The sequence below is a fragment of the Fringilla coelebs genome, assembly GCF_963513975.1.
Source record: "Fringilla coelebs genome assembly, chromosome: 6".
Lineage (NCBI taxonomy): Eukaryota > Metazoa > Chordata > Aves > Passeriformes > Fringillidae > Fringilla > Fringilla coelebs.
In genome coordinates, this window is record NC_140034.1 from 59,902,119 (window position 1) to 59,917,576 (window position 15,458).

General features: G+C 41.2%; 1 protein-coding gene across 1 annotated transcript in view; it reads left to right on the forward strand.

The window, feature by feature from the left end:
- The window catches only part of TPCN2 (two pore segment channel 2), a 46,480-nt gene extending 31,273 nt beyond the window's left edge, over positions 1–15,207 (forward strand). The window contains exon 25 of the mRNA XM_084207935.1: positions 15,082–15,207. Within this exon, the coding sequence (XP_084064061.1) occupies positions 15,082–15,133 (52 nt within the window). The 3' untranslated portion in view covers positions 15,134–15,207. The remainder of the gene's footprint in view (positions 1–15,081) is intronic.
- Positions 15,208–15,458: the final 251 nt, after the last annotated feature.

The window sequence follows — 15,458 nt, forward strand, 5'->3', positions numbered from 1 at the left end:
TATCTTCTGAAAAATACCTTCACCAAGATTTCTTCTCCTGGGAAGCTGAAAAGCCTCAGAGAAGAATGAAAACAATAATTATCTGATTGCTTCTCCTGTGTTTTGCTGCTTTGGAATGTGGTTGGAGATTGTTTATCCAATAGGTGGGTGTTTGATTGGCTTCTTGTGAATTGTTTTGGCTTAATTGACTAATCACGGCCAACTGTCTCGGGACTTGAAGCAGTCACGTGCTTTCATTATCATTATTTGTAACCTTCTGTGTGTATCCTTTCTCTGTTCTTAGTATAGTTTTAGTATAGCATTCTTTTATATAATATAATATCATAACATAATAAATTAGCCTTCTAAGAACATGGAGTCAGGTTCTCAATTCCTCCTTCATCCTGGGGACCCAGCAAATACCACAAGATTGAAAGGTTTGGATTGAAAAGTTTGTGACCCAGCAATGCCTGTCTGGACCCCACTTGTGGTGGTTTTCAGGCTTAAGTAGAATATGTGTTAAATATTGCCATTTGAGCTGGGCTTACCAGTGGGGTTAATGGAGCCCTCTGACCAGCAAGGCTGCTTTGCCATTTATGCTTCAGGTCATTTTATAGACTGTACAATATTTTCTTGGCTGTTTAATTGTGATGTAGGGATGAATACTCCCATGCAAGGTGGTGGTAGGCCAGACACAATACTCTCAAAATAATTTTGGAAGAATTAAAAAAGCCTGGATTATCTGACCTATCACAGAAGGTGCAGAATCTGCTCTATAGGTTCCTTGGGGCAGAAATCCTCTCTCTGGAAATTGAGATAGATAAAGAGAAGGAACACTTTTCAGGGAAGAAACTGAGCCAAAGTGACTTGGAGCACAAAAAATTCTCCTAGGACTGGGGACTGAACCCCATTTGCCACTGTTACCTTTCTTCTTAGTGAATTTGACCTAAAGTTGTAATTTTGGTCCTTCTGAAAATACATCTTAATTTGCTACTCTGATGTATTTTTTCCAGCAGTTCTCCATCTTTTTTTGTACAGACTGGTTGGTGTTTCATCACAGTTACTGTCCTCTTTGTGATCTATTGGCAGTGCTTAAGAAAGAAATTGTACAGGACTCATCTGCAGAGCTTCCCAGTCACAGATCAGTGTTTCATGAAAGCAACAATCAGTGGAAGTCAGGAGTTTTCCTTTCAGGTACTGCAAGATTGCTTTGAGATGCCAACAACTGAAAGGATGAAAATCTCTAAAGAAGAGATAAGATTATATTTATTTTTAATAAGTTTTTAATGTACTTTTCTATTTTTGGGCGCGAGAGGTTTTTTTTTACTCTTTAGCTGTGGTTTTAGCCAGCAGAGGGAGTTCAAGCCCTCATTTTACACTGACGGTGCAGGCTGGGCTGTGTGATCAGCACTTCTGGATGTACTTAATGGAACATTCTCAGCATAGTTAAGTGCTGGGGCCTGAATCAAGGGGGTCGGAATACAGTCAGGTTTTGGTTTTTAATGGCAAAACATTAAAAGGTATGTTTTGAGGCAGTGAGTTATCAGTAATACGCATCTGTTTGTATCAAGATGTTTGTATCTGTAACACTTCTGCAACTGTGCTTGGAGTATGAAAATGTAAGGGTAAGTGGCACTTCTTATAAAGTGCCAAATCCAGGGTTTTTTTGTCTCATAGTTAAATACCATTAGCTGTTAATGAGCCTCAAAACAATCTCTGATCTTTGAGAATCCCAGAGAGCAGCAGTGGACAGAATGTTTTGGAAATAACTTTTATCTTTTAATGCAGGGATCAAATATTCTTGTAGATGCTTATTGGGAGAGAAGTTAGTTCTTCCTTCCTTTTGGTTTTTAGCGTATTATTCTACAACCTGTATGTTCTGGTGAGAGGAACATCCTCCTACATCTTATGTGCCAAAACAAGAATAGTAATGAAATAGGTGCAAATAAACCAAGCACTGCTGGGTTTATTCCTTCATTTAAACCTTTAAGTGTGGTTCCTCTGTGACAATAAATTCTCAACTGAGCGTTCATCCCTGAGCAGTCGGGGTCTTTTGTATCAGCTCAAGCTGATAACTGAAAATGTAAACTACATTTTAAAGTAAGTCATTGTATACTCTGGGCTGACAAATGTTAAATTACACTCATTTGAGCAGATGCACGTGTTGTTACCCTAGAATTCTGGACAGGTTCTTCAGAATTGAGCAGCTTGTTCTTGTGTGCAAACACATACTGACAAAAACTACTTGCCTAGTTTCTTAGATTTCCTTAAACTGGCACTATAAAAATGTCTATTTTACTGCAAGGAAAGCTGAAGTGTTCAAACTTTTGAGGACTTAATTATAGGTAGGGTGAACCCACGTTACAGCATTTCCCCTTTTTCACTTAAACCTGACAGGCTACCACTTGTGTTTATACAGCATTGCAAACTAAATTTAGATGTAGTAGTAAGGACTAAAACAAATTGTGCTTTGTCAGGAGGGCGAAGAAAGGAACTGAGCAATGAAAGCAGCGCGGGGAGTCAGCGTGTCTGGCATTGACACAGCGCTGCGAAATCAACGCTTTGATGGCCTATAAAGCCTAATAACAGCTGTGTGAAAGGTCTGCTGTGCTTAGCTGGAATTATCTCTTGTGCACAGGAAAGCACATTGTAAACCAGTAAAAATTAACTGCCACAGCACAATGATGGTTTTGTGGCTGGGAATTCAGATAAAGTTTTGCCGCTGTTGGCGGAATGATGAAAAGGACTGGGGCTATTTGCATACAGGTGAGGTGAGGTGGGGATGTCCTGTGTTCCCTAGAGGCCAAGGCACCACAGGTATGCAAAGTGTTCCAGCTCTAAGTGCTGCCTTTAATTTAATCTGATTTTTTTTTTTGTTAACCTGGTTGTGGAGTAGGAGGAAAGGGTCTTGGGAAAGGGATAATCCCAGGAAACGTCATTGGGTGGCAGCAGAGCATTTACCACTTGCCATGGCATCCCAGCAAAATAAAGGCAGAAAGAACTGCAGTTCTGCATGTTTGTAATAGAGGTAACTGCAGATGAGATCTCAGAATGGTATTTATGGTGAGACAGCCTTTTGTGTTTGAGACACAAGATTTCTCTCCAAAAGTGTGTTTGCATGTGTCTATGTGTCTGTGTATATACGTAAAAATAAATATATTTATATATAAACACGCATATGCATGTAAACCTAAAAGCTATGTGTCTGCAGGTGAGGTTTGCTCTGTGATAGTGAGTGAGGAGTTTTATTGTGATGACTGCAACTACCAGCTCCCAGATTAGATCCTATATCCCCAGCAGACCAAGCTTGTTCCCAAGAGATACATCTTGGAGCTGGTGTGAATAAAAGCATGTAAAAGTTCTTAATTAATTTTTCTACTGGAAAGAATCAAGTGGGTCTGTAAATGTGGCCAGAAAAAGTGATAGTTTTTATTAGTAGTTTTTGGTTTTCTGTAGTAAAAAATATTACAAACAGGACAGTATTTGTTATCCTTTTAAGAAGAAGCTAACCTCTCCCTATTTATTCTTCAGTGTATTTGCCTTTTTGGATAATGTAGGTAGTGCTTGAAAGGCTTTGAAAATCTGTCCTATATTTGGATCCAGGAGCTAAGAGTGTTTTGGGTGTGTTCATTTTGGTGAAGAGAGAGAGCATTTGGTTTTCTTTGTTTTGTGTTTTCCTTTAACACCTCACTGTGTAGCTCACACAAAGGATTGTGTCATGGCCATAGGGAGAACACAATCTGCAGCAGGCATACATACAAACATGCCTGTTTCCTTTATGGACTTACATCTTTGTTTGCTAGCTTTTTAAAAATTGTTTGTGAGTTGCTGCTATTGTAAGTAAATCTCTTACTTTCCAACTGCCCATTCTGCTGTCACCACTGTGGAAATGCCATCAATCTCCTACTTTATGGGCAATGTCACTGCAAATGTGGAAACTCAGTGACTGGAAAGAATTTAATATCTTTCTTTTGCTACTTCTCCTGGGAATAAGAAAGTTAAAACTGTCCCCATGGACTTCCTTCAGGCATCAGGAACAGGTTGGCTTTGGGAATTGTTTGCCCCCGAAATGGGGAGGGACCTCTGTGGTTCACTGCTCCTACTGAGCCCCGGATGTCAGGTACCGATCCTTACAGTCTGGCCTGAAGATCTTGCCTTAGTAATGCTGAGGTTTTTCTGAACTACACTGATTTCTATTTGGTTCAATCCCAAGGCCCACAGTCCACAGAAACAAGAACAAGCTCTGAACAAGAGCTGCCCTTTTTTCAAGCTCTCACTGAGCTCAGGATTCAGTGCTTGCTTCTCTGTCTCCAAAAGTTAAGGTCTTGCATGAATAAGAGGCAGCATTTTCTAGATCCCAGCTCCCTGGCAGCCCTAAACCTCTGTTTGCTGGTGGCATGTGGCCTCTTCAATGAATAAAGGCTTTTGGCTCCTGCAGAGCTTAATAAAGCCTATTTTTATACTGCATGTGAGTACTGTTGGGAACTCTCTGAAGAAAGGTATCTCTAAAATGATATTGCTATATTGCTATTGCAAGAAGTTCTCAACTGATATCTCAACTTCTAGTGACTAAGAAATCAGATGTCCCTTGTCTTGAAAATCTTGGAAAATCAGGCAAGAATCAATGTGAGAAAAGAAACCTGTTCTGTCATAGGAAGGTTCCTTGTATTTGGACCGGATGTCATGAAATTATTTCATTAGGTCATCTTGGTTCTATCTGCAGTGATTTAACTACAGTGAATTGACTTAATTCTTGAATTTTTCTCTTATTAGTTATACCCTTGTTAGTTGTTGCACCAACACAGCTCTGGTATTGTCTTTATTTGCCTATACGTGGTTGAAATGTCCCCTTATGCAGTGTTCCATTATTTGCTTCCATACTTTGTGTACCTTTTGCAGAACTTTAAGGTGGAAGACAGGAAATTACAAGAATTGTGGTACTGAAGGTCAAATGTACAAACTCTTAGGATACCCCACTTTGGCTCTAATGTCTAATGTAGGAACACATTCATCAGTGATAATGTGATGGTGGAAATAATATCTGAGCTTTTTATCTGTAGGGAATTGATTAAAAGCCACTTTGGGATTATGGTGGAGGAAAATGTTGGTGACTAATGAGAATGTTCTCATTTTTTCATTTGCAGTGCATGTAGCAGAATTCTCTTATTTTCTTTTGGACAAAAACACTGCTTGAGAAAAGAGGCTGATAATGGAAAAATGTATTTTATTGGAGAAATTAATTTTACCTGTTCTAATACTGAAGTTTCATGTTCTGTTCAATGCTCTCTGCTGCTTCTGTCTCTTTGAGGCATCAGCTCTCTAAATCTCAGCTTTATAACCCTTAGTTAATTAATAGTTGTTTGAAACATACTGCCTCTGGCTTTAATTTTCTTCACATTCAAGGATTTGCCAACCTGACTGCAGAAAAATCATGGTGCCTGTTGTCCTGTGCCTATTTTGCATGCTGACAATGGGAAAACTTGATTTTTCCCACGAGTTTGCAATGACATCCTCATCTTCTCTAGAGGTTACTTCAAGAGGATAGCCACCATTTCCTTTCAGTTCAGCTTCCCCATGTCAAAGCTACTTGATGGTTTCCAGTGGGTGGAGAAGGGCAGTTCGCAGGCTGATAATTCCACGTGTACCTGTTTCAAAGGATGTATCTTAGGGCAAATCTTCAAGAGGCATAAAACCATCATGTTAACAAAACACAAGGATCTGCAAGGTCATCATTGACTGTAGAGCCCTTACAGCCTCAGTGACTGCAACCAAAAGCCATTCCTGTCAGTAACGCTGGCAGGAATTTCTGGAGGTGTCTTTGGATCTGCTGTGGATTTGGCAAAAGGGCATCCAAACCTCACATGTTTAAAAGGTTGAATTTTGGGCTCAATGACTTGCCCATTTTAAAGAGAATTTGTTTTAGCTAGAAAGCTTCAGAATGTGCAATTAGGAAAGACCCTACACAAATTCTTGAGCAAACAAAGAGGAGAGAAGGTACTGCCATTGAGAAGGAGGGCACCTGAAATCATCAAAACCTTCAATGCATTTTTGGGATACTTTGTTACAAATTACTGGTTTACACTGTTCCAGAGTACCACAGATCTCTGGAATTTCATCTGGCCCTATATAAAAGGAAATCATTATGTATTGTTCATAAAATAGCGTTTCAATTATTTTGTCTGTTTCCCTCAATTCACCAGCAGAGGGCTGAAGGTTTGATCGCCTACTTAATTTAGCTTGAATTCACAGCTAAAATACTCAAACTATGCTGTTCCTGCCACAAACCAGAGTTTGTCACTCTGTGCTATCTGAATGCATGCTGGGGGCTGCAAACCTTGCTGAGCCTGGAGGTCCATCCTCTCCAGAGCTGAGTAATGCTCACAGCAAAATTGTCAGATGTCCTTTCTCAATGAAGTGTGGCATTTGAGGCATTACTGTTTTACTGCAGAGCTGCCAAGTCGATGCCTTCCTGGAATGTGCGGTTTTGAGCTTTTTAGATCTGCCTGAGCTTTCTGGTCTGTGTGAGGGATGATGATTAGATTAGGTGGCTGTAATGGCCCATCTTGATCTGAAACTGAGGTCTCCACAGAAGCCTTGGCTGATTGCTCAGTACACGTTCAGGTAAGCTCTCCCACTCTCCTTGTTGCATGCCCTGCTGAGTTGGGTTAAAAACAGAACTTTGTATTCTGAGAACATAGCCAAAGGTGAAAACCTGAGCTTCATGGGATAGAAAATATATCCTTTTGGCATGTCAGAATGGGTTAGTTCTTGCAATAACCCCATGCTTTCCCCCCAATGGAAAGCCTGAGATTCTGAGTTCCCACTTCCTTAGGAGTGGTAGAAATTCAGCTCCTATTCTTCAGAATTTGTGGTTAAGTTGCCTTTGTGCTGTTCTGGAGAAGAGTGAATTATTTCTTCATTCTAACTCCACTTAAAGGTTGGAAAGATTTCTTCTGGTTTCAGTGGCCTTTGGTCAGGCCTGGCATGTGTTCTGTAAACAGCAGGGACTGTCCCTGTGGCTTTTATTGACCCTAAAGCAAATTTTCAAGTGACACCAAGCTCAGGGTGATGGCACACCTGAGGGATGGGGTGCTATCCAGGGGAACCTGGATAGGCTCAAGAAGTGGGCTCATGGGAATCTCATGAGGTTTAACAAGCCTAAGTGCAGTGCTGCACCCACCTGGGTCAGGTTAGCCCTTGGTATCAATGCATCTGGATGAACAGATCCAGAACAGCCCGGCAAGAAGGATTTGGGGGTGCTGGTGGGTGAGAGGCTGGACAGGAGCCAGGAATGTGTAATAGCAGCCGAGAAAGCCACCCGTGTCCTGGGCTGCATCGAAGGCACTGTGGGCAGTGGGAAGGGGAGGGAGGGGATTCTTCCCCTCCCTTCTGGTGAGACCCCACCTGCAGTGCTGCATCCAGTTTTTGGGTCCCAGCACAGGAAGGTGATGGAGCTGTTGGAGGGAAAGATAAAGCAGCTCCTGTAAAGCAGCCTCTCCTGTGAGGAAAAGCTGAGAGAATTGGGATTGGCCGGTCTGGAAAAGAGAAGGCTTTGGGGTGACCTAACTGTGGCCTCCAGTACCTGAACAGAGCCTGCAAGAAAGATGGAGAGAGACTTTTCCCAAGAGCATGGAGTGACAGGACTAGGAGGAATGGATTCAAACTGAGAGTAGATTTAGATTAGATATTAAGAAAAAATTCTTTCTTGTAGGGTGGCCCTGGCACAGGCTGTCTGGAGAAGTTCTGGCTGCTCCATTCCTGGAGTTGTTCAAGGCCAGGTTAGATGGGGCTCTGAGCAACCTGGGATAGTGAAAGGTGTCCCTGCTCAAAGCAGGGAGCTTGGAATGAGGTGATTTTTAAGGTGCCTTCCAACCCAAACTATTCTAGGATTCTATGATAAACACAGACTGGCAACATACCTATAGCCTAAGCGCTTGCATGTTCCAAGAGCTTTGCCACTGAGAAAATGAAGTACATGGTAAATTATCAGTAAAAAAAAATTTAGATGCTAAACATGTTCAGAATAATTTTTTTAATTTTGTGGGTGTTTTCCTGAGTATTTAGAAATATTTCTATATCCGGTTATGGTCTTTCATAGGAAAATGTTTGCAATTTGAATGTTCTTTTAATTCTATTCAGGTAGCTCAATGAAAAGGGTAACTGTGAACAGGTAAAATTTGCTCCTAAGTAACCTGAAAAGATACATCTATACTCAAAAATGCAATTTCCACCTTGGTTTATTATTTCAGAGATGCATTGAATAAATGTAATTCCATTTAATGCTACAGAAATTGTTTAAAATACATATTTTTCAAAAGAACTGGTGATTTAGGTTCTATAATGTTTGGCATGTTTGTTATGTGCTTTCTGGGGTTCCTTTTGCAAAGATGGAAAAATATGATTGATATCACTCTGGAGAGCATTTACCTAGGGCAAAGGCAGTCTCTTTCTATTCTCAATTTCTTATGGTAGTGCCTTGAGGCTGGTTAAGATCCAGCCTGTGGTGTGTGAGTACACTGAACAGTAACTAATCCCTGTCATAAAGAAACTTTAACCTAAAAAGGCAGCATGAGGAGAGGGGCATAGAGAGAAGTAAAGATATAATAAAATAACATTAATTCAAGTGTTTTGTTTTCCTGTTGAGATAAGGTATGTTCTGGGGGAAACTAAGAGGATTGGTGGAGGAAAGGAGCTGGCTGAACCTTCACAGGAGGTAAAGGGATGTTGGAAGGAAGCTGAGGTAAAAGACTGAGACAGGAGGGGAGAAACGTGGCTCTAAACTGGATGCACAGGGATGAGTCAGACCCTCTGGATGATCCCTGACTTGGGAATTATTTCCTTCCTGTTGAGAAGCATAGGGTGTTTTACACATATATTTATGTGTACTCAAGAGCAGACATCTGCATGAGCATCACTTGTGGTTTCTCAGAAAGAATACCTGTTTGAATATTTAACAACATTCTTATCACTAGGTTTGGATGCAAAGGTTTTAAAGCCTCTTCAGGTTTTCTCTGTTCCATGGAGCATAGCAACACCTCTGGATTCTGAGATCTCCAAATCCTTTTTAAAGCTGTATGCATTTTGTGTCTCTTTTCAGACACGAGCTATTTCCTACACAAGGTTCACCACTCAGAAATTAATTTGAGGTGTGTGAGGTGTGAGGATTGTTGTTTTCAGTATACCAAGTGTTATCATCTAACCCCAAAATTTTGATTAATCTCCTCCTCATTTGTTGATGAGGAAAAAGGACAGGAAAGTTGGGAGCTGTCTTAATTTTTAAAACCCAAAGCACACAGAGGCCTGTTCTCTTTGCAGTAGCATCTCTGCTGAAGTGCTCAGAAAAAAACGAGGGGTGAAACACTAGATATCTTTTCTTCCTGCAGCTTGGAGATGGGTTTGGAGAAGGTTTTTTTTTTCGTTTAGCAAGGAAAGTTAATTATAGTTAATAATGCTACTGCTAATGTTTCATTGCAGCCTAATTTTTAGGAAATGTTGGGGCATTAAGCAGTTTTTCCCACAGCAATGAAACAATGTACCTTTCCCTGCCAAAGATCGAATTCACTTATATCCTTTTCATTTCTGTAGCTGGAAGGTGAAGCTTGGAATTTTTCCAGTAGCCCAGCTGCCAATTTGCCATCATCGATCATTATCAGGTGACATTTGGCTGAGGCATCTCAGGCATAGGAAAGCATGTTCTTGCTGTGTGTGATGTATTTATTACCTAGGTCAGGTCTTGGGGTCCTGCTTGTACTGGTTTTTGGAAGGCTTTTTCACTCCTTACCTGGCTGTAGTTTGCTAAGAGGTGGCTCCTATGAAATAATTAAGTCCTAGTGCAATGATTGGTTAGGGGGGTGGGTGTGATGAAGCACAAAGAGTTTGCTGGCACCCACATCATATGCAGACCTAATGGAATCCCTTGGCACGCTGTGGAAGTTCAGCTGTTGAATTCAATGAGAGGAGGTGCCTGCCCAGTGCTCTTCTGACTTAATATTCAGTTCTGTGCCCCCAAAATGTTGCAATGTCTGTTAAGAAAGTGATGAGATTGTGTCATTCACATAGATTTGGTATAATCCTCAGTTAAGTAGGAATAAAAAAAAAAAAAAAGGGAGGGAGGTGAGGGTGGAAGAAAGAAAAGCCTATCAGCAGTTGTAACTTCAGTTGTGAAGAAATCAGATTTTTGTCATGTGAAGGTATCTGACAGTATTTAGTGCTTTAGGGTTTACTAGTAAGTAACACTGCAAGAGCTCATCGCATCTTGATAATACACAAAATGCTGTAAATGCTTTGCATGCTGATTTATTTATAAACCCAAAATTTCATCCCAAGTGGGATTTACTTTTTTTTTTTGGGGACAGCTAAGTACTTAGACTTGGCATCATGCTTTTCATCAGTGCCTTGTTTGAGCAGTGTAGCTATTAAGCTGAGATACAGGAACAAATTCAGTTGATCTTAATAGTTTGTGATCCATCTAGTGATGCTTGTTGCATACATTTTGAGTTTTCCAATTCTGTTTTATTAGCATTACATATAACATATGATAAATTTTGTAAAGATCGTTTTTATTGAAAGTAAAATAAAACCTGGAAATTTTTCTGTTAGCCTAAGATTTTATAACAGCTTGTTTATTCAAAGTATAAATTCAGAGACAGATTTCTCTTGTACTTTAATACTGCTCAGCCTCAGAATACTGCTAATAAATGCTGGAGAACTTGTCAATGCTCAAACAAGCTTGAAGATATTTGGATTATTTGCCAGACTTGGCCTTCACACAGCTGGAGTTTGGGCTAGAATGTATGTTCTAGATGGCTGATCAGTTAGTATTGGGTGCCAAACAGCTATTCTTAGTGTTTATAGTTGTCTATGCTTCTTTAACATTTTCATAATCTATTAATCATTATTAACCCTTCATAAACCATTTATAAACATACCCTGAATAAAAAAGTGTGACCATTCAGGATTTTTTTCTCAAGTTTAATATTAAAGGCAAGTCCAAGGTCAAGATGAACAGGGAGGCTTTAGGGAGCTGATGTAGTTTATATTTTGGCCAGTCAGCTGAGGAACCACGTGGAACTAAAATTAGTAAAGTGTGGGCAGTGAAGAAAGTTCACACGGTGTAATATGCTGTGGGCAGTATTAATGTTGATTTACCCAATCTGTTAATGCCATGGTCTGTCTAGACCTTTGGAACATTCCTCAGCTCCTTATTTAATGTAGGAGGAATCATTTCTGAAATTAGCATATAAATTGTCCAGAGTCAGCAGCCCTTTAAAGCAGTGTTCTACCCTTGTGTCATGGCACAGTAACTGTTCTGAAAAAAACAAGTTTCCCAGTCAGGCATGTTCTCATGAAGAAGCTCTTGACTTTGCTGAAAAAATGCACAAATCTGAGAAAGTTCATTAAGTTTAAAATGGGGAAATGGTTGGGATTTGGTTTGGGTAAGTTGTATATATTTAGTCATGTTAACAGGGGGAAGTAGTTTATGATAAGGAGACACCTGGCAAGGTCTGTCCATCTAGGTTTATGTGTATGTAGTTCAAACTGGAAGCTTTTCTGACTTTGACATCAATTTTTTTTTCCTTTCCTTGGTCTTTCACATGACTTACATACAAACCATGCTGTAGGATGCACTCATCCCAGGGTTCTCTCTGACTGGCACTCAAATGAGAACAAGTCTGCTCCTAGTGCCTGGCGCTGGGATGCTGCCAAAATAAGGTGCCAGGAGCCTGATGGAGGCAAAGCCTCCTCCCTGGCTTTTGTTCTTTTGTTGCATGTTCTGAAATCCTGTGCTTACTCCTTTCCACTTTAGTTGCCAAGAGTAACATGCAGCACTGCCTTCTAGGTTATAATTTTCAAGGGAAGATAATAAAACATGCATTCAGCCTGGGAAATCCCGCAGGAGCTGGGAACTTGCTTTTTAGAAAGAGTAGGTGTAGCCAGAAATGAAAAATAAAATGTCAATATGATGTGGAAGGTTTATTTGGCATGAATCTGAGATGATCACACTGAGCAGTGAAGCCAATAAAATCTTTGTACTAGGAAATCATGTGTTCTGAACATGCCATGCACTTTACAGAAGAACTATTCCAGGAATGTTGCTTGAGAGTTTTATATGTTTATTTGGTACTTATTTTTCGTCTCCCTTGCTCCAAAAGCCAGGTGCTTTAATCACAATGAAATTCACTGCCCGGGTCATGGAGGAAAAAAAATGGAAAATAATGCAATTACAGCAAGTCCTAAAAATGATCTAAAACAACATTTTTATATGCAACTGAATAATAATTTTAAGTTGGAGTATTTCCTTACCTCCCCAGGGTTAAAAAGCGAATTTCTTATGGAAAATGCCTTATTAAAAAGCTTTTTTCCATTCCAGAAAAGTATGGCTTGTGGCCAGGAAAGCCTCCAAGATGCTGGATCTTAAATTTGTCATGGTCCCATTGTCCATCCTGTATGTTGCCCTAGTAGTCTGAAGAAAACATGTATCAGAGGAGAGGGAGAGAGAAGTTTTTTTCCTGATTGAATAGTGAAGAACTGTCCAAGAAGGTAAAAAAAGCCCAACAAAACAATGAAAAGTCAGCTCCCTCAAAACAATTTTGAAAAAGTTTATTTCAAAAAAGCAAAGCTCATGTGGGTAAACACAGGAGTACTGCAAGATACACACTACGTGCAGCCAGCAGGGTTTGTGTTCTGTGCTAGAACAGGGAGGCCTTGGCTGGTGTCTGTGGTCCCTGAGCTTGACACAAACCAAAAATCACAGTACAAGGTGACAGACAGAGGGTATGGCTTGAAGGGGGAACACGGGGGTCGTGGCCTGTGTGTGGATGTTCCGGCTGGGGTGGGATGGGCACGCGGAGCCTTCCCTCCAGAGCGAGCGATAGCAGCTATTTTGTGGTGTGAGCTTAGCAACCCAAGGCTTGCGTGTGTGTCACAGGCTTCAGGGTGTCTGACCCAAAGATAACTGTGCTCAAAGGTGTCAGAATGTACCAGAAGAACCAGTGCAGGCTCATGGGGGTAGTGCTTTGGGACAGGCAGGGATTTGGGGAGGTGCTCTGCAACATCTCAACACACTTCTCTGCTGTAGCTCCTGGGAGCTGCCTCTGCCAAGCTTGGGGTGGTAGCTGTGCTTTTGACAGGTACCTCTGAGGGACCAGACCTGGGAGTATTTCAATAAATTTGTGCCCAAGTCAGCCCCAATTCTGTGACACAAAAATGTGATGTTTGTTGGGCACGGTGTCACATTCTTATGGTCTGCATTTGTTTGAATGGTCCCCAGATGAAAAAGGGTTTTGGGTTTTCTTATCTGTGCTCCTCTGATATTTTGTAGTTTGTGGTAAAGGATGTACATTTGTTTTTATGTTTTCCCCTAAAAATATTTCTGCTTCAGTGGCACTTTAAATGTTTGAAGGGTTTCTCCCTCCCTTATTACTCAATTTAATTGGAATTATGGTGCCTATCAAAAAGTATTACTGCAAGGTGACCTGGAAATAATAATTTCCTTTCATCTATACCAGACATTTGTAGATCATTAAAATGTCACAAATAAAAAGAGTCTTAGTCACAAAGAAATGGTTTTATACGAGCACAGTAAAATATGAGATTTCATTATATACAAAAGGGCTATGTTTTGTATTCCTTGTTCACAGAGGAAACCTCCAACACATGTGGAATGCATGGCAGGATGTAGGACCCTCTAAGGGCTGTATACAGATATGTGAAGGGGAAGAGGAGGGGAGAGAGGTGCAAAAAAAAAAGAAGGCACAGTGGTTCTGAGGAAACGAGCCCTTTCAGTAAGAAATGGAGCATGTGGCCTGGGTCTGTGGGAGGAGCTGTGCAGGGATCTCGCTGTGCATGTGCGCGCATTCCTCCGACTCAGACAGGTGTTAAAGGGAAATGGTGCCCAGGGGACGCAGCACCCTCCCGTGCTATCAGCAGCCCGAGCACATGACGGATCCAAAGGCAGCCAAGCACAACTGCTGAGGGCTTTGCCAAGGGGTTTGGATGCCAAATGCTGACAGAGAGTATCCTTGCCAGCTTGGCACCTTTAGGCCATGTGGCTGCTGCTGGCATGGAGTTGTCATTGTAATGTGCTGGGAAGAACGGAACCAGAAACTGTCTTAATAGTTCTGTGTGAATGAAGCTCTCTTATTGTTGTGAATATAAAATATTAATTACCTTACAAATGTGTTTGAGTGGCTGTACATTACTTTGGCACCTGGCCAGACTGGCAGTGGTAAAATTAGAGGATTGCCTCCTGGCAGCCAAATTTATTTATCCCCCTGCCCCTCCCCAGCATCACACTGGAAATAAGAGGGGAACTATTTGAAAACAGTTGACATCTGGGGGAAGATGTTCATTGGCTCCTGGGATTTGGATCAGTCCCTGAGCTGGTGCCTGAAGAGTGGATTTAACCCATGCTGTAATCTTCTGGCACCTGTTGCAGTTTTTGGCAGTGGCACAGGACAGCTTTGATTGCACTGAGACTGAAGTAGTGAACATATGCCTAATGCCCATCCCAGAAAGAATGACTTAGTGCCCTTAATGCCTTTCCTATTGTTTTCCACTTTCTCTTCTCTTATTCATCAAGCTGCTGTTAGTAGTTATCATTACATGCAGGCAAGCACCCACCAGCATCTTCAAACAAATAAAGGATAAAGCAAGAGGCAAACAGGAGCAGGAAGAGTTCTGTCTTATCAGAATCCGGCTACTTTCTGCATTTGATTTTCAGTTGTCTGGCCCTGAATCTTTAAGAAGCATGGTAAATTAAGGACTCCAGGAAAAATTATACATATGCCAATGTCTGAGATGTAATCAGAAGAAGAGTATTTGGTTCTCTAAACATGTTAATTGAAATAACCAAGTATGTGTCTTCAGGAAGAGATTTCAGAGGACCCATGAAAGGAAGTCTCTGCCTCCATGTCTCTGTACTGATTGTACATCTGTAAATGGCTGCCATCCAGCAAAGCTCTTAAGTGCATGCTTAGCTCCAGCACAGCTTGGCTACAGCAATGTTGCTAGCTTTGGCATGTTTGGGACATTCACATGCCTGGTGAGAGGCACATGCTCGTGTGCCCTTCTGCATAACTAATTCTTCCTTGTGTCCTACAGGCCTGTGGCCAGGAGCGTGGGTCCGGTGTCCAGTTCCCATAGGAGGTATTGAAGATGGCAATAGGGTTGCATTTCATCTGCAGCTCCAGGGATTTTATCCTTCTCTTGGACATCACTGGAATACAGAGGTACAGAGTGCTGAAAAATGGTCTGAAGCCTACCAGCAACGTGTATAACTTTACCTTGCCTGGTGCCTGTGCAGGATTTAATGGTGTTTGTTTAAAGTGACTCCATAAAAACTTGTGGCAAAGACTGAGAGCACAGACGAAATGTCACACTCAGATATCAGACAGTTAATTAAAATCCAGGCTGCTGCATCACGGTTATGGGTGTTTGTACAGAGGGATAGCTTAAGGGGTACGTGTGTTAAAATTTAT